The 18523-nt window shown below is 49.2% G+C and overlaps 7 protein-coding genes across 10 annotated transcripts; 5 read left to right on the forward strand and 2 right to left on the reverse strand.

Annotated features, from left to right (window-relative positions):
• The first annotated feature begins 293 nt into the window (after window positions 1-293).
• On the forward strand, window positions 294-2125 carry LOC6607284 (colicin-E1). The gene is made up of 3 exons (XM_002032027.2): window positions 294-482; window positions 932-1069; window positions 1134-2125. The coding sequence occupies exons 2-3, from the start codon at window positions 1027-1029 to the stop codon at window positions 2063-2065; spliced, it is 975 nt and encodes a 324-aa protein (XP_002032063.1). The 5' UTR covers window positions 294-482; window positions 932-1026; the 3' UTR covers window positions 2066-2125.
• A 252-nt stretch (window positions 2126-2377) lies between these two features.
• On the forward strand, window positions 2378-3555 carry LOC6607285 (THO complex subunit 3). Its single transcript, XM_002032028.2, has 3 exons — window positions 2378-2533; window positions 2587-3121; window positions 3185-3555. The coding sequence occupies exons 1-3, from the start codon at window positions 2444-2446 to the stop codon at window positions 3520-3522; spliced, it is 963 nt and encodes a 320-aa protein (XP_002032064.1). The 5' UTR covers window positions 2378-2443; the 3' UTR covers window positions 3523-3555.
• Window positions 3556-5548: 1993 nt separating this feature from the next.
• Window positions 5549-6473, forward strand: LOC6607286 (protein SGT1 homolog). Its single transcript, XM_002032029.2, has one exon. It carries the CDS (start codon window positions 5697-5699, stop codon window positions 6231-6233), a length of 537 nt encoding a protein of 178 aa, XP_002032065.1. The 5' UTR covers window positions 5549-5696; the 3' UTR covers window positions 6234-6473.
• A 359-nt stretch (window positions 6474-6832) lies between these two features.
• On the forward strand, window positions 6833-8169 carry LOC6607287 (GDP-fucose transporter 1). The gene is made up of 3 exons (XM_002032030.2): window positions 6833-7013; window positions 7074-7797; window positions 7851-8169. Exons 1-3 carry the CDS (start codon window positions 6937-6939, stop codon window positions 8061-8063), a joined length of 1014 nt encoding a protein of 337 aa, XP_002032066.2. The 5' UTR covers window positions 6833-6936; the 3' UTR covers window positions 8064-8169.
• Window positions 8084-9422, reverse strand: LOC6607288 (50S ribosomal protein L1). The gene is made up of 3 exons (XM_002032031.2): window positions 9151-9422; window positions 8787-9096; window positions 8084-8729 (listed from the first exon to the last, which is right to left on the reverse strand). The coding sequence occupies exons 1-3, from the start codon at window positions 9339-9341 to the stop codon at window positions 8166-8168; spliced, it is 1065 nt and encodes a 354-aa protein (XP_002032067.1). The 5' UTR covers window positions 9342-9422; the 3' UTR covers window positions 8084-8165.
• A 414-nt stretch (window positions 9423-9836) lies between these two features.
• On the forward strand, window positions 9837-16978 carry LOC6607289. Of its 4 annotated transcripts, XM_032721280.1 has the most exons (14): window positions 9838-9988; window positions 10886-11546; window positions 11605-11862; window positions 11925-12088; window positions 12143-12556; window positions 12635-12685; window positions 12755-12811; window positions 12881-13246; window positions 13307-13454; window positions 13513-13742; window positions 13796-14111; window positions 14171-14432; window positions 14499-14619; window positions 14674-16978. In XM_032721280.1, the coding sequence occupies exons 2-14, from the start codon at window positions 10936-10938 to the stop codon at window positions 16599-16601; spliced, it is 4926 nt and encodes a 1641-aa protein (XP_032577171.1). In that variant the 5' UTR covers window positions 9838-9988; window positions 10886-10935; the 3' UTR covers window positions 16602-16978. The 4 variants fall into 4 exon arrangements, with proteins under 4 accessions (XP_002032068.1, XP_032577170.1, XP_032577171.1 ...); XM_002032032.2 differs by having other exon boundaries at window positions 9837-9988; window positions 12635-12811; XM_032721279.1 differs by having other exon boundaries at window positions 9837-9973; window positions 12635-12811.
• Window positions 16979-17085: 107 nt separating this feature from the next.
• LOC6607290 lies at window positions 17086-18417 on the reverse strand. Its single transcript, XM_002032033.2, has one exon. It carries the CDS (start codon window positions 18382-18384, stop codon window positions 17233-17235), a length of 1152 nt encoding a protein of 383 aa, XP_002032069.1. The 5' UTR covers window positions 18385-18417; the 3' UTR covers window positions 17086-17232.
• Between the last annotated feature and the right edge of the window lie 106 nt (window positions 18418-18523).

Below are 18523 nucleotides of genomic sequence, written 5' to 3' on the forward strand. Positions count from 1 at the left end.
AAGCGTCTCATGGCAATTAGACGCTCTGCCATAATTGCGGCTACAAATTATCCAATCGAGCAGCCTGGTAGCATTGACCCAGCACCATCGTTGTTGGCTGATGGTGGCCATGGCCAGCTCGCGAGGAAAACCAACAGCAACCAACGGGTTTGCACTTTCTTTCGGCGACCCGACCAGTTCGTTTATAAATACATGGCGCCCCTGGTGGCCAACTGGCAATCGTCGTCGAGTCTCCACCGGATTTACTGAGCCCACTTGCCGCTCCCCCAGCCACCAGCCACCAGCCACCAGCTCGCCCTGCTTCGCGCTCCTAGTGCTTCTCCTAGTGCGAAAGTAAAAGCGTTTTTCACCGAACTCGTCCATCCACATTGACTCCGCTTGGCGGACGATCCTCCACTCCAGTCATAAGCATTTCATCTCTGGTCCGCACAGGACGTTCGTGTCGGTCAAGTCCAAGTCCAAGTCGAAATCGAGATCGAGAGGTGCGTTGGTGTCAAAACTGAGTGATTGGTTTGTTGAGTGCCTTGTCTGCAGTGTCCAGTTTGGCTGGCCTTCAGGCTAAACAGGTTCTCCCGTGGAACATATCATTCCGTGACCCACTAACGACTTGCCGGCCATCCTAGAGCAAAGAAAGTGGCGCACCATAAATTATTAGCTAATAGGCAAAGCGGCTATGCAACCGGTTGTCCAGTGATTATGCACTCGCAAAAGGTGTCCTTCAGATGTGAAGATATTTTTAAAGCAGAATGTATAGTGATACATTTCGTAACAAGTTTATTCCAAATACTTGCAGTTAACTGAGATGCAATCATCAACTAACTAGCTGACTAAACTAAAAAGCATATACGTGAAAACCAATGAAGAGATATTCATTGTCTTAACAACAGAAACTTTTCCCCAATTAAAAAAAAGGAAATTTATTTTCTTTCAGCACTCGGTGTGCGACAGAGGAACCCAAAAGCTTGCGCCTGCGGTGATTACGAGTCTTCCGGTTTCGCCAGCTGCTCCATTGCATAATCGCCAGAGATGCCATCGCTGCTGCACCTGCTGCTCCTGGCGCTGTTTTTGGGTGAGTCGCATGACTTCAAATGACTTCCTCATGCAAATGTGGCTAAATTGGTACTTTGATTTAGTGGCCATGCCGACGCAGGGTCGCAAGATCAAACGGAAGGAGCCACACTATCACCATCACGTCAATGTGCCGCCGCCACCACCGCCGCCATCTTCCCATGGACCGGGTCCAGTGCCCCAGCAAACGGCGGTGATCGAGCACGAGGTGCCGCCGTACACCTACGAGGCGATTAACCACGACGAATTCGAGCCGGCCAAGGTGAAACTCTCCCACTTCGAAGGCTCCTCCGATTACATAGTGCATTCCCACAGCGGAGGCGGTGGAGGCGGTGGAGGCGGTGGCTACCTGGCCGACAATGGACTGCGCAGCATAGCGAAGGGTTCAGCGGATCAGGCCCTCTCCGCAGTGGCCAGCCAAAATGCGGCGGGCAAACAAGCATCCTATGTGGCCAAAAGTACTCTGGCTCAGGCGGCAGCTCAGGCAGCCGGCACAGCTGTGGCCGTGCTCAAGGGCAAGGAGGTGCTGCTCCATCGGCTGGAGGATCAGAGCGTGGAGGCCCACAAGGCCATGGAGAACGAGCTGACCCAGCTGCAGCAGGCCAAGCGATCCGCCAAGGCAGCCCAATATGCCGCCCAGCAGGCCATCAACCATGTCAGTGTCCTGACTGCCGCACTTAACAATGCCCAATCCGCCTCGGAGTTGGCACAAAAGGCAGCATCCGAGGCGGCGGCCGAGCTGGCCTCCCAAATTGATATGGTGGCGCAGGCCAAGACCAAGCTGGAGCACGCCGAATCGCAGGCTTATGCAGCTCGATTGGACTACGAGGAAACGCGCGATGCGGCAGAGAAGGCCACCTTGTCCGCCCAGGAGGCGCACTTGAATGCCAATGACGCCGCCTTGCATGCCAACGTGGAGCTCGCGGAGAATGTGCATATCCACGACAAGAGCGATCGGAATGTTCGCGATCCGCCGCGAAACCACAGACTTCAATAGTGCACTGCCACAATCTAGGCTCGTAATTCTTATTTATTTGTTTTCCTCATTTAATGTTTGTTTTGCTGCAGCGATACAATAAAGTTTTGTTGACATTAAGCTCTCTCTCTGCTTTGTTAAATGTTTGGAGTGCAAATTAACGTAATTAACAACACAAGCTATGAGCTTGAATGTTGGCAAAAACTCGTTTGAAAAATTAACTTCAGAAATTGTAACAATATATTTGAATTAGCCGCCAAACCAGCAATCGATATATTGGTGCGAGTCCTTGCTAATGCAAGTCAAGCAGGTAGTATAATTTGGTTAGTGGACTACAGTCACATTGTTGTTTAGATCTTTTAAGAAAAAGCCGGTTGAAATATAAATAAACATTTAACAATGAGTCGCACGGAGCAGACACTCGAAGACCTGAAGTCGTACTTGCGGAGTCACAGCAAAATCCGCGAGCAGCGGTCGCACATGTCCAAGGTGAGCACGATGGCCACATTTATTGGGCAACCCATGAATCCTCCTGCCCACAGGTTCACTCGGTCTGCTGGAACGCCGATGGTCGCTACCTGGCCTCCGGAAGCTTCGACAAGACGGTGGTGGTCTACTCGCTGGAGCGGGACCGCTTCTTGAAGGGCAACACATACCGGGGACACACTGCGTCCGTGGACCAGCTGTGTTGGCATCGCACCAATCCCGACCAGTTTGCCACCGCCAGCGGAGACAAGACCGTGCGCATCTGGGACATACGGGTCGGAAAATGCGTATCGGTGACGAACACCAAGGGGGAGAATATCAACATTGCCTGGTCGCCCGATGGCAAAACGATCGCCGTGGGCAACAAGGAGGACCTGATCACCTTCATCGACACACGCACGAACAAGATTCGCGTGGAGGAGCCGTTCAGCTTCGAGGTCAACGAGATCTCGTGGAACAACACCAACGACCTGTTCTTCCTAACCAACGGACTCGGCTGCATGCACATCCTCAGCTACCCCAGTCTGGAGCACCAGATGACCCTGAAGGCCCATCCCGCCAACTGCATCTGCATCGAGTTCGGACCCACGGGTGGGCAGCCATGGCAATCCCATCAAATATATATAATATGATCTCTCCCTCTCTCGTCGCCAGGTAAATACTTTGCCACTGGCTCGGCGGACGCGCAAGTCTCCTTGTGGGATGCCAACGAGCTGGCCTGCCTGCGCATGATCAGCCGCCTGGAGTGGCCCGTCCGCACCATATCGTTTAGCCACGACGAGCGAATGATTGCCTTGGCCAGCGAGGACCTCATCATCGACATTGCCTTCACGGAGACGGGCGAGCGGGTCACCGACATCCACGTGGACGCCTCCACGTTCACGGTGGCCTGGCATCCGAAGCAGTACCTGCTGGCCTACGCCTGCGATGAGAAGGACAACGATCGGCGACGCGACGCTGGCAACGTAAAGATATATGGCTTTTCGGAATAAAGCAACCTAGTTTAAGGCGCATCTGATGGTAAAGACCACCCTGTTTGCTTTCCAATTACCTTTTCGAGTGTGACTTTATCGATGTACCTGGCCGCCGATGATGCACTTTGGAGTTAACTGGGTCACGTTGCTGGCCGAGCTAACATTCTGGATTATCAATTGCCGGGCTTCGTCGGCGGACGTGTTCGTGGCAGCCATTTCGGTTTTATCATCTTTGGCTCACTTTTATGGCTTCGCCGGACCCAGCTGATGTGGCCTGCTGTCCAGGAGCTGCACAAGATTGCAAGCACTTTGCTTTTATCATGCAAATAACGACGCTGTCGGATGCGGGTGCTGACCCAATGTATTTAGTTTTACGGCAATGGCTTCCTGCTCCTTAAGCTATTAATCAGTGTCAGCTTTTGGAGGGCTTAATCCCGGAAAGAAATTGGCTGTATGAGTGGCGACCATTAGCCAGCCAAACTGGAGAGGCACGAGGTCAAGTTTTGAGGCGCTGTCCAAGTCCCGAGTGGGTGGGTGGTGTCAATTGTTGTGGCTCTTACTTTCTGCACGCGGCGCAAGTGGCAAACAAACAAGCGAGCTAACTAACACGGCGTGTGTATCATCACTCGCATCGCAGCATCGCCATTTGTATGCCGTCCAAGTGCATTACCCGCCAAGTGAAGCGCCCTCCAATCCCCTCCGCCCGCGCAGCCATCCATCCACTCGAAGCCACGTCAATATTTGCTTTACTAAAAGTTTTCGATAAATTTCGGTTTCGAGCTCCCAGCTGCCGTTTGAGGGTCGGGGGAGGGGAGGGGAGCGGATTGCATTCGTTGGTAAATATAATTTACAGTTAATTGTTGTCAGTGGATTGAAAGAGCATTTTTGGCCAAGTGATGAATACTTTAAATAGCCATCGTTTTCACTTGCTTGCATTGCCTATATTTACCATACACATATAATGCAATCTTCATTTGCTAACTATATTTTATATTATTATATTAAGTTCCAATTTGGCTTAGATATTTCCAATGGGTTTTCTTATCAGAGCGAAACAGCATTTCTACATTATTTCTACGTCGTTATATGTACACCATGTACAAACGTGTAAAACTTTAACAGCCAGCTTACCCCTTTCTATTCAGCACAGCTGTAAAGTCAGATTGCAGACTGTTAGTTTACATAGCTCGGTTTCTCGCATGCGATAAATGCGACATTTCTATCTATATAGAATGGAATAGAACGCTTCTGTTAAAATTTCCCCTTCTGATGCAAATGTTACTGGAATGTAATGAATGCAATAAAATGTTATTTTCGACATTTTATCAAATCTGTGCAGGAATTGCAAGTAAAACACGCATGTAATGTAAAAAACATTATATTTCATATTTTAGTTTTATTTATCAAACATACAAAAAAAGTCATAAAACTTAGGGCAGCAAATACTTTCTGGGCCACTTGCCCTGCCCCTCGCACACTTTTCAATTCTGCTGTCACTTTGGACAAACTTTGACGATGCGGATTTCTTTGGGGGGCGTGGAGCCGGACGACTAGAATTTATGTTGACTGTCGTCGGGACTTATGCGCTTTCGACTGCTGTTTTCCCCAGAGCGAAGTACCGAAATTCAAGTGCCCGTAAATTGGCCAGAACTTTGTTTTTAGTTGGCTGCAGTTGAAGTGAGCAGTTGGTGTGGGCTGATGTCAAATAATTTCCTGTGGTTTGTATTGTATCCTTGTATTTGTATCCTTGCAAAAAAGAACTTATAACTAACTTATAACTAGTCTGTTGAAATTATTTCAGTTGCGATGAAAAGTTTAAACATAATATTCAGATTTGCTAAAGGAAAATTGGCGCCTTAATTTAAATTCTTGCAGTGCTGCAAATTACTTGCCGCACCAACAGTTCCATAAGGGTTCGAGTCGTTGCTACACCTTATTCCATGTTCTGAACCGGTTCGTCGATACTTATCGATGACAACGTTTGAAAGTTGAAACTTAATAGGCGCTGCCACTTAAGTTACAAGAAATCGATAGTCGATAATCATTTTATATCTGGTAGCACTGCCTTAAAACACATTCATTTGTATTGAATTCTAGATAATTCCGTACAAAAAAACGCCTTTTAGTGGGCTTAAGAAATTATAGGGGAATCCTCAATAATTCCCAATTTCCTCTACCGGTGAAGCAGCAAGATGTCCGTCCGCCACGACTGGTACCAGTCGGAGACCAAGGTGGTCATCACCGTGCTCCTGAAGAACGCCGTCGAGAAGAACTACGCTGTGGAGATTACCCAGAACCGAGTCCACATGACGGCGGATGGCTACGAGTTGGACCTGAAGCTGCTTCATCCCATTGTTGTGGAGCGGTCCTCCTACAAGGCCTTCTCCACCAAAGTGGAAATCACACTGGCCAAGGAGACGGGAATTCGGTGGGAGAATCTGGAGGAGGCCATCGTGGCTGCGCCGGTGAAACCGAAGCCCAAGAACTGGGACCAGCTGGTCAGCGAGGAGGAGAAGATCGACGAGAAGGAGGCCAAGGGCGAGGCGGCACTCACCAACCTGTTCAAGAAAATCTACAGCTCATCCTCGCCCGAGGTCCAAAAGGCCATGAACAAGTCCTTCTCGGAGTCGGGAGGCACCGTGCTCAGCACCAACTGGAATGAGGTGGGCAAAGAGAAAGTCACCGTGAAGCCTCCAAATGGAACCGAGTTCCGCGAGTGGGATAAGTAGGCGAAATAGCCCTACTCCTTGTAATTATAGAGTCAGCGAGAGAGATTAACAGAGAATAATTACTATAATGTGTACATTTTGGGGATTGTCGACTTGAATTACCAAGTACAGAAGAGAGTCATGAGGAAAACAGTGGCAATAAACGCATAAAAAGAACTTCAGAAACACGAACATGTTTATATTTCCTAGAAAAGAACTAGGATGTAATGTAAATTAAAAATCACTCTTACGAGCACCTCATAACATAAATGTATTTAAATTAATATTCTGTTGTCATAGCACTTTATTTCTGATAATTATAGTGTGTACTTAACGAACTGTAACGAATAAATTTGAATTAACAGTTTTCATCAGCCTTTTTTTAATAAGAGCATTATAAAAAAGCGCAGTAAAGTTTGGAAAGAAACTGTCGTTGATGGTTTTTATTTAATTATTCATTTTTATGTCACAAGAAACTGTCGTTGATGGTTTTTATTTTATTATTCATTTGTATCTCACAACGAAGAGCTTGTTTTGATGGTTTTTATTTCATTATTCATTTTTATCTCACAACGAAGAACTCCTGAATCCACCCCCGCACTCAACCGAAACGTTCTCAGCGAAAACAGCTGATCGGCAGACCGGGTAGCAGATACGTGTAAAAATAAACACACAATTACATTTGGCTCGCTCAAATCGTTCTGCAATTCCCAAAAACTCCGAAATGTACAAGAATCTGGAGGAGCACAACCGGCTGGTTAACAAATACCTGAAGATATTCTTCGTCGTGTCGCTCTATTGGTGAGTAATGCATGAGAACCACTCATCTGTGCGCCGCCTGCAGGTCGATGTCTTCCACAGGTGTACCTCGATATTGACGGTATTCGTGAATAAGCACCTGCTGAGCAGCGATACAGTGAACCTGGGAGCTCCGCTCTTCATGTCCTGGTTCCAATGCGTGGTTTCCACAGTGATATGTTTCGCGGCAAGTCGGCTGAGCAGGAAGTACCCCTCGGTATTTACGTTTCCCGAGGGAAATCCCCTGGACATCGACACCTTCCGCAAGATCCTGCCTCTATCTGTGCTCTATACCCTGATGATTGGGGCCAACAACCTGTCGCTGTCCTACGTCACAGTGGCCTTCTACTACATCGGTCGCTCCCTGACCACCGTGTTTAGTGTGGTCCTCACCTACGTGATTCTCCGCCAACGAACCAGCTTCAAGTGCCTGCTGTGTTGTGGCGCCATTGTCGTTGGATTCTGGCTGGGAGTGGACCAAGAAAGCCTGACGGAGGTCTTCTCCTGGCGGGGAACCATCTTTGGAGTGCTAAGTTCGCTTGCCTTGGCCATGTTCTCTATTCAGACAAAGAAATCGTTGGGTTATGTCAACCAGGAGGTGTGGCTGCTTAGCTACTACAATAATCTCTACTCCACGTTGCTCTTCCTGCCCCTGATCATCATCAATGGCGAGCTGGAGAGCATTATCACGTATCCGCACCTGTGGGCTTCTTGGTTCTGGGCCGCAATGACGCTTAGTGGTCTTTGTGGCTTCGCCATTGGATTTGTCACAGCGCTGGAAATCAAGGTAATCAAGCAATTCATGTGTTAATCGCTTATCTAGCCCGATCGATATTTCAGGTCACATCCGCCCTGACGCACAATATCTCGGGAACGGCCAAGGCCTGCGCTCAAACGGTGATCGCCACCCAGTACTACCATGACGTTCGATCGGCTCTCTGGTGGACCTCCAATGTGGTGGTCCTGGTGGCCAGCGCCGCCTACACCCGCGTCAAGCAGCTGGAGATGATGCGCCAGCACCAACAACGCAGCACCGCCACCCAGAAGGCCTGAATGCAATTAAAAGCGAAGTAGACTGTTTAGGACTCTAGGAGATGTAAGTTTAAAGTATGCACAAACAATCCATCAACAAAAATACATAGGCTTCTGTATTAACTAATTGGAGGCAACTGCTTCTTGGGGTTCCGCCGGCTCTGTCTGCTTTTTGGCCCCATCCCTTTTCACCTTCGCCGTGCTCTTGTCCCACATCTCTGGAACGTAGAGAAAGGGATCGATTTTCAGCTGCTCACTGCTGGGCGGGCTCTTTAGCAGGACGCGTGTGATGAAACGTCCCTCGCGCTTGGGCCTCATAGTGTTCACATCCTGCAGTAGGAACCTGATGTTCTCCTCAAGCTTCTGGACATCCATATCCAAAGTGCCCACACTGGCGGTGATCAGGCCAAAATTTTGCTGGTACTCATCCTTGACTGCACTGTAGCTAATTCCGCTGGAGAACTTGACGATCATCTCGGCCAGGTTGGTGCCCAGTGTCTCGCTCTTGGGATTTGGGAACTTGCGTTTCATCAGGCCTCGCAGGGCCACCAGCTCGGCCAGTATATTCGGATGGGCAATGACGTACTGGTAGTCGGAGAGCAGCAGTTCGCCGCTGGTAATGTCCTTAATGAGCTCCACGCCGCCGACTAGCGAGGCGCCGGCTTCCCTGGCCTCCAGGACTTCATTCTGGAAATGAATTTAAAGATGTTATTTTAAGCTTTTGTACTAAGGAGCTGCACTCACATTTCCCTTTGTGAAAACTATGATCTTCCGCTCCTCGCCGTGGTCAAACTTGTGCGGAATCATGGCCATGCGCTGGAAGTTATCCACAAAACGTGTGATCTTCTCCGCCTGCATGTTGAGTTCAATATTCAAATTGAGGGGAGCATTGGGCACGTTGTACATGCTGGGATGATGCGTCTCCCGATGGCACTGGATGGCTTCCTGCACCGAGTACACTGGCCAGCGGTAGTAGCGCCCCACGTAGCAGTCATCTTTGGGCACCTGTTTCCAGGAGTCATCCACATGTTTGTCCGCCCGTTTCACATTGATTCTAGAGAAGAACGATAGTTAATAATGTCTTATGGGCATCGAGCTGTCAACCTACTTCTTGTTGCGCTGGTTGTGCGGGATGAATCCAACCTTCTTCACTTCCACCTTGACTTTCTTCTTACGGGCCTTCTCCCGAGTTCCTTTACGGGCCGCCTCGCTCACGGCGGAAAGGTGCAGCAGGCGGAGGGGCTCCACCGTGCTCTGGCGCAGGGCCAGTGCCCTCATTGAGGACAGAATGGACTGCATTTCTTTCAGAAATATTACTATTTACCGGAATGCAAACCTCTCGCTTTGCATAACCTCGCCGGCCGGAACTGCCAACTCTTCGTCGGAAAACATAAGTTTACCACACTGTAGCTGATAAAAAGCATGATCACGAACCATGGTTGTGAGCTTGGCTAATAATACGGCTAGAGCACGTATTTGAAATCATTGTTTTCAACGGGCTTTTTCCAAAACTATTGGGAATTGCGTTTATTCGAATAATGCACAGGTTCATACTCAATTTCTAACTCATAAATTGTAAAATAACATTTAACCACATATTCTACAGCATTTTAAATATTCTTTATTTTAAGAAAACCACTATAGGGCTGATTAACCCACTAATTAACTATATTCTAAGAGAGCTTTGGAAATCAGCAAAGAGATCAAAACACTGCCCGTACTCTCTATAAATAAATCTCAAAATTTTCAACTTTTCCGATGTGTTCAAAAGCGCCGTACCGCTCAGAATAGCTTCGACCGACGAGCGGAACGGACGTATACGGAATTTCCAAGCCGCGGAAAATCGCGAGTATCCGTGAGGGAGAGAGACAGAGAGAGCGAGCGAGTGACCGATGAAAATTCCGCGGCGGGGCGGACGACCGAGTGTGCAAGTAGGAAAAGTGCAAGTAATAATTTGTTATTGTTTTTCCTTTCAACAAAACACCAAAAATAGACCGACAACCTTGCGCATAAACGCATTAAACAAAAGAAGCGCAGCCAGGAAGAAAAGTCGAGCGGAGAAAAGAAAAATGTGTGTATTCAATGTGTGGCAACAGTTTCGATATAACGTTCGGAAAGTGGCGAAAGTAATGGGGGCCGCCGACTTCAGATACACATGATCTGCTCGCAGCACCAGCCATCCACCCATTCAACCACCCACCCACTGATCCACCGGTCCACGTCCGTCCATCCATCCATCCATCCAGCACATTTCTCCGCGAGTGCGTGCACTTTCGCATAAATTGGAAATATTAATTGCGTGTAACCTAAAAGTGGAATAAAGGAAGTGTTGCGCACTTTGCGAGGGGCGATCGAGAAGAGGGCCAGCGGCACACTGGGCGTGTGGTGGCGTAGTGCGATCGCCATGGGGAGGCAAACAAAAGAGTGTCAGCGTTTTATAAATAGTTTGGTTTGCGGCGTGATTTTATTTGTTCTTCGGCGGGCCTCCCGACGCACGATGGCATCCAGTTGTTGAGCCAAAACCGTAATCAAGACCCAAAACACAATAACACAGTGCATTCCGGATCGGTTCTCCGTTTCGGTTAAGTGACCACACGCGTGCATATTTTTGGGAAATATTCAAAACTTTCGCACATGTGGGGAAACGTGCTGAAATGGGATTTTCGAAAATATTGTTTACATTTTGCGGATTTAATCGTTACACTTTAGGACTCGATCGTGTGTGTGTCTGTGTGTTTGTGTGTGTGCTTGGCGGCGGACGTTCCACATTGGTCTTCCTCTTCTATAAACAATTTCTCGATTTTGATAATTCTCGGATATTCTTGTCTTGTGTGCGTTTTTAGTGGCGAATCGGGCAGAGTAAACAAACAAGTTCCTATTGAGCGATATCGAGATGGAGTGGGACAAGCCACCTCCGCCGCCGCAACCACCGCCGAAGCCCCGACGAACTCGATCCCGGCAGAATGTCCTGCACTACGAGTCCTTGCCCACCGCTCCGCCGGCGATGTGCGGTCGCACGGAGGAGAACATCTTCCAGTTTCCGGCGGTGGCCTCCCGTGCCCGCAATCTCTCCGCCTCCCCGAAATTCGAGAGGAAAGAGGCCAAGGATCTGCCCGTCTGCGAACTGGGCAAGCACTCCTGCTCCAAGTGCCAGCCTTATCGGGCGGATCGGGGCACCATCGAACCGCTGAAAACTCGCCTCAACTCCGCAATCGAAGCCATGGACGAGCTGACCCGCACGTACGCTTTGCTGGAGGGATTTCTGGAGCACCGACTAGCCACCATCGCCGACAACGAGGCGGGTGAACGGGAAGCTGAGCTGGCAGCTGTTGATGATGATGATGTTCCTTCCACTAGTCAATCCGCCAATCAGCATCCACCCACCAAGCCGCCTCGCTCCAACAATACTGACCATCAGTTCGATCTGGAGCACTCCCTTACCTGGCTAGAATCTCTGATGGGTACTGAGGTGGTGCCGCCCTTCAAGCAGGGAAAGTTTAAACGGTAATGATTATCTGCGTACGAATGTAATTCAAAAACAAAATTACACTTTTTCATACAGTATTCGCGAGCGTAGCAAGTCCATGATGGAGGAGGACATAAACGTGTTCATGAAGGGCGATCGTCCCAGTCTAAAGCTGAGCTACTCGCGACCATATATCCTGAGGCGTCAGAGCACCTACAGCGACAACAAGGCCAAGGTGTCCAAGTGGACCAAGGTCAAGGCCGCCTTCAAGTGGGAGCGGGCCAATGTGCCGCCTTCGGGACCAGGTGCTCCGGAAAACCACGTCTTGATGCCACTCAACCATGAGGTGGAGAGGTTTGTATTGCGGATTATTACTCCCATTGGCGCCAGCTATATAATGCTCATTTATTGTTCAGATACCTCAAGGTGCCCATTAGCGCGGCTGCCGGCAGCAGTTCCGCGGACAGCATCATCAGCTCCTCCTCTGGTCATATTATGAGTGATACGGGTGGAACACCTGGTACAATCAGTTCGGCCAGCTCCATGGATGATCTTGAGGCCACCACCCGCCAGAATTACCGTAATGCTCTTTATAATAATTAATTTACAGCTCGTTAATGTCAACCCTTTCCAGGTCGTGATTCCTCTAAAAGTGATACCCGCTGCGAATCCCGCGACTCCAACTATGAGGTGGAGTTACGAAAATCCGCTACTGACGAACGCCTGGACAATATTAAATCCTCAGCTCCGGCACTACCAACCAAATCATCATCCAGCAAGTCGTTGCGAAGGTCGAAAGCCTTTTCCGACTTTGAGGTCCTGCCAGAGGATCATGTGGCGGAGATTAAGGCCACCAGCAGTCGTCGACAAAAGATGCCACCGAGTCCACTGAATCTCAACCAGGTGAACCAGATGTATAGTGATCTGCCGCAGCTGCACTCTCCGCTCAAGAGTCCCAAGGATTCGCGCATGCGCCGAGTCCATTCACCGGGCACCTCCTCCGTGCCCAGCAGTCCTTCCAGGCAATCTGATTTCTTTGGTGAATTTGGTGGGTCCAAGGGGGATGGTTTCAGCCCACAATCCCTTTGTCATTACGAAACTTCTTTAACCTTATGGTATTTTGCAGAGAGCGAGGATCTGTCCAGTGGTGATTTCTCGGAACCCACTACGCCAAACTGTAAGAATTTCCCACAGAACGCAGATGACGAGATATTTCAACATTATCAACTTCTCGTACTCAAACTAGATTCAGAGTTTAAGGACAAGCAACTCGAGTTAGAGCGTTCCAGCGCCAGCAACCGCAGTATGGATCCTCAAAAACATTGAAAACATATCCAATAAACCTCTCATCGATGCTAACCCACCATTTTAGGTGTCAAACTGGGAAGTGGTGCAGCCGGAGGAGGAGCTGGTAGTGGAAAGCGCAGCAGCGAGGAGCACTCGCCCACCCAACTGTTGCACAACGAACTCATGTCCACAGCCCAGCTGGAGCAGAATCTTACCCCACAGTTCAAAAAGAAGCTAACCAAGTGGCGAGCCAAGCAGCAAAATTGCTCTGCAGGATCGATCACCTCATCAGAACCCGCAGCAAGTCCCACGGCCAAGAGCCAAAGTGGGGATGTTAAGCCCAAGATCGACTGGAACCTGTGGAGTATGGGTCAAGTGAAGTTAGAGGGCCAAGGATTGTGCGCTTTGCCTGATCAGAAGGATCTGCCCGAGAAGTTTCAGAAGAAGTTGGGTTGGTATTTGGCAAGGTTTTCCCTTCATAGTCATATTTAATAATATGCCTTGCCCACAGAGCAGTGGAATCGGTTGAAGTGCGCTCCTGGTGGTGGCACTACCTCGGACAATGACTCCCTGAAGCGAGGATCCAAGCACAGTCAGTCCACAAGAAGGGGATCCGATGACGATCGATGGTACAAGCATAGGCCGCACGAGAAAGAGAAGTTTGTAGCAGCCGAAAATCCTTCCCTTTAGAAGACTAATCCTTGAATATTTGGATAGATTGTCCCGCCTAAAGGCCATTGTGGTACCGGATCATACCAAGAATATTGAGGTCAAGACTTCGGATGGAGAGGTGATGAAGTTTGAGGGCATCTCGAGGAAGTTCACTAGGAAGCTTTACGAGTGGGAGAAAGCTAGGGGAATTGGGCCGGAAGCATCCACCTTTGCTCTGCTGCATCCTGGTTACTGTCCCATAGATGTGAGGCGCATCAACAAGGAGTGCAATAAAGGTGGGTATGGAACTATCTGATCGATGTGAAGTTAATTCTTATCTTTTCTATAGTGGCAGCGGATCACTCGCCGACGCTCAGCCGTTCACTGTCCCTGGACAGCGTGTCACCCAACTGCAACCTGGCCCAGGCCATCTCCCAGCAGGCTTCATCCCTCTCTCTAAACGACGTCAACGATCTGAAGGAAGTCGAGGACACCGACGCCCTCACCGATCACGAGTTCAAAAAGTACGACGAGCCGGAGGCTGTGATGGTGGAGGTGGAGGAGCACATTCACGACACCGCCTCTCCACTGGTCACCGCTCACACTCTGGTGGAGCAGCAGACGCCTATATATAAGTACGAGGAGGTGCAGTGTAATGACTATGTGTAGGTGCCATTTGGAATACCCGATCCTCCGTAAACTGATGGCTTCTCGTTCCCTCCAGCAATTCGCGTCGCGTCCAGAGCTTCGAGTCGCACACAAATCTGGCTCCCTTGCTGGGAGCACTGAAACGTGCCGATGAGCTGTTTGGCCAATTGAAGAATGCCTCGCCCGATCTGCTGGAACACCCGTCCATGCGGGACTGTCAGGCCGCATTGCTGAGCATTCGTAGCATTTATCCGTACTACTCCAACAACCTGATGAAGGCGGGCGTGCTCAACGCCATATCCGATGTCCAGAGCGAACTGGGACGACTGACCGAGCTGGTGAGATGCACTGGCAATTAAAAATATATGTTTACTAATTTGTTTGCTAAATACTTGTCATTGTAGAGCCAAAAATCGCCTTTGGACGAAGCCTGCTGCCAGGAAACCATGCAAGAGCGAACGCTGGAGTATCTGGAGGAACTCCAAGGACTGTATGAATGCCTGCAGTGCCTTAAGTTAAGCATACGTAAGCATTTCTTCCACTTAAGCGTACCTTATTCTAATCTTAATGACCTTGTAGAGGGTGGAAGCAACCGGTATCCCCGAGACATAGTGCCAGATATAAACATCACCAGCGAGGATGGGCAGCAGTTGGACTCCAGTTCGGCCTATGCCACCTGCGACAGCCGGGATCGATTGGCTCAGGATGACAACAGTGCTAGTGCAGCTTCCCCGATGGAGCATGAAACGGAGACCAGCACCACAACGGGAACTTTGTGCCGCTCCAGTTTGCCCACCGTGAATGCCAATCCGATTGCCAATAATGGTGTAACCAGTGCAAGTGCCTCTGCTAAGAAAAAACTGCTGCGACTGCGAAAAATGGGTTCCCGGCAGAACAGCAAGACAGAGAGCGACAGCAGCGATGCGGATACCCACTCGGTTTTGGAGACACCGCGCCGATTGCGCCGCAAGAATTTCCGGCTGAAGCAGCGCTCCTTGGATGATGACTTCCGGTTGAGCTCGACGACAAATGAACATGATGTGGCTACTGCCAGAGAAGACATAGTCTACGGGTCACTGAAGGTTAAGCCGGGCGAACTCATTGAGCAGAGTCAGTGCGTGGCACCTGCTCCAGTGCACCTCGTTTTACATGATCCATCCATATCTTCCTCCGCATCCACCACTCCTCTCACTTCATCCACTCCTTCCTCAATAGTTACCGCACCCACAAAGCTGGGAGCCTTTATTCCTCCTCCTCTGCCAGAACACAATCGGACATACAACACTAATGCCAATGTCTTCGTGAAGACCAAACGAAAACTCTTCACTACCATCCCACAACCAAGTGCCGCGGAAGGCCTAGCTGTGATAGAAAAGGAGCTGGACAGTCCCACGGAGGAGAAATCGGAAAAGTTGGACAAACCTGAGAAGTCAAGATGTCTCAAGCCCCTTAATCTGTACAAGTCCATTAGTTTGGACCGTATAACCCATGCGCCCTGCAAAGAAGAACTCCGGAAATGTCAAAGTAGCGAACACTTCCGGCGGGAAATCCTCTTTGTGCGACCGCCACTGGCTAGTGATAGCATCGAGAGATTGTCCAAGAAACATCAGGAGTTAAGCAATCCTCCAGTTCCACCTCGGAAAGCCCATCTTTACAAGAAAAACTCCCTGTACAAGTCACACAGTGCAAATGCGAGCAACAAGATTGAGCACAAAATAGCCAAGACTAGCTCGGGACCCAGTTTCTCCCGGGTGCATCCTCCGCCACCGTCGCCTGTTCCGCTAACTCTACCCAATAAACAGGATAACACCCTGCCACGAATACAGCGTAAACATCCCAATACGCCAACCAAGGCCAAGCAGTTCGAGTTTCCGCCACCTCAGATTCTTGCGCCGGAACGTCCAGTCACTCCTCTTTCGGAGAGAGCCATACGCCTCCAGTTGGCCAAGGCGCAGTTTCTTCAAAGTGCTCCAGTTACCCCCCGCCAGGATCCCCAAACTCCAACTAAGGCAACGGAATCTGTGGTGCTTCAAAAGAGCATCAGTGCGGGCAGCATGAGGGGTGGAGCAGGGGGTGGAGCTGCTGTCCATGAGGGTGCACAGCAACAGCATTATCATGACACATCCACGGATCAGGAGAGTGTGGGCCACTCCAGTGCCTACGATAGTTTGCCCAGAGCAGTGAGCCGGAGTGCCAAGATTTCCAGTAAACTGGGATTCGCCACTCTAACCTCAAAGTTACGAAGGGGCAACAAGAAGCCCAAGAATCCACCTCCTAGTCCTGGTAGCGCCTTGTCCGCCCTGTGTCGGCAAACCCTAATGGCCGATGTCATAGCCATACCACAGACTATCGGAACGGAGAAGCCTCCACCAAGTCCCACAGGAAGAAATGTTTCAAAGTCGCAGAGCACGCCGCAAGCTGCTGGGCCTTCGACCATCAATTTCGAAGGGATTCCCAAGTCGCTGAGCGAACAATATGTCCGCCAGCTCAAGGAGAGCGACGTCTAGTCAGATTCCCAGTCTCCAGTCCAGAATCTAGTCATAGGAGCAATCTATTAAATCGTTGTACGAGATAACCGCGTGCATTTTGGGGTCAACCCGAATTAATTATTTAGATGTTGGCACAAAAAGTCAACGCTTTACATGTTTCAGGTTCTCAGAACGCATCAATATTTCTTTTTTATACTTTAATAAACAGCAACCGTGTGCAGTGAAGTTAAGATACTCAACGAGCTATTTGCGAAACAGAAGCAGATTGATCTGCGTAAAATCAAAAATCAAAATCTAGTAGTCACTAAATCCACATTTTTTGTTTACAAAACTTTCAATTACCTATTTTTATATCTAACCAAATATATTTTAAATATATGTACATTTTAAAAATATATTAAACGCTGTTCCTTCGGTGCAACAAATTAATATAAATTTTTGATTACCGACTTTAAGATAAGAACTTCGGTACGAAAACAGTTAGGTAAAACTCACCTTTAAATTGATATTGTTTGTTTATGAAATAGATCATTTTTATTAACAATCTTTCAATAATTGTATTCTAATCACAACGATCAATTTATTCTTATTTGGACATTATTGTGCCGATTATCAAACTGTGCCTTATCAATGTGTAAAATTCCAAAGCTTATCTGTGATCCTCATAGTCGTCCAACTCCGGATAGTCCGTATCATCGTCATCATCGTCCACCACGTTTTCATGGGGTATTTCCGGAGGATCCGCGCCAGTGTTCCAGTAGCGATCCTCTTCGGTATGCGTGAATTCGAAGTCGCGCTTATCCGTATTCACGTAGGTAATGCAAGTGGTCAGATTCTGGGCATTTTCCAACATTTGGGGAATGCTGTTGACGAACACCACTCCACACTCCGCAGAGTGGGTGGCCTCCGCCGGCAACTGGTTGTTGATTTTGCCGTAGACATCGATTCCGACAGCGATGATGTCGTGCACCCGGCGGATCGCACTGAGAGCGTTTACTGTACCCGACAGGATTTTGCCCACGGTGGTCTGCTTGGCGGCAATCTTCTTGTAAATCTTCACAAGACTACTAACATTGCTCTTAACCTCCTTCACAGCGGCCACTGTTTCATTCTGAATGCGCATTACCAAGGCCATGGTGCGAGAGTAGCAATCAACGCCATCGTTAATGGCCTGCAGACCTATCTGGAACTCTGGGACCAGCGAGTAACTGCAGTAGGCGGCCTGACTTCCGCGGCCCCAGTAGTTCCACATGTATCCCAATCCGGCAATGGCTGCGGTCACGATCTTTGGCTTGTTCAGCTTCAGCAGATTCGCCTCCAGTTGGATGGCCCTCTCCACCAAGTCGTCAATGCCGAATTGTGCCTTGTCAATAACATCCTGAATAATCTCCCTGAGATCCTCGAATTCAGCCCTCTGATCCGGAGTGAAGTCGGGACTGGGCTTTCCCATGATCTCGTCGACAGTGGGCAATTTTGTGTCATACACCACTCGAGGCTTCTCATCCAAGTAAATGGAGAACTTGTTGCGAAAGTCTTCAAATGCCCGTACGTAGGTGGTATCCAGTTCAGGCTCCTCCGTGGGATTCTGATCACTTCCATCGCCGCTCTGGAGCCTCAAGCTGTACAGATAGTTGTACTGCGCCTGGAACTCTAGGTACAGTGGACGCAGAGCAGCCACTTCCTCGCCAGACAACTGCAAGTCCACCTGTTGCTTCTGCAGCAGAGTCTCCAGTTCCTGGTGGGCTTCACCAAAAGCGAAGAGCAGCACACAGCCCAGCAGAAGCAATGCTTTTCCAATCATTTTGCCCGGCCAACTGTTTCAGTACTACTGAGGAGGGATTTTGACCAGCTTCATTATCGGAAGAAGTATGGCTCGTAAAACACTATCCATGATACCACACTTGGTTTTTCTTAAGTGGCGCAGGTTGATTAGGGTGCGA

Source organism: Drosophila sechellia, chromosome 3R (genome assembly GCF_004382195.2).
Source record: "Drosophila sechellia strain sech25 chromosome 3R, ASM438219v1, whole genome shotgun sequence".
Classification (NCBI taxonomy): domain Eukaryota; kingdom Metazoa; phylum Arthropoda; class Insecta; order Diptera; family Drosophilidae; genus Drosophila; species Drosophila sechellia.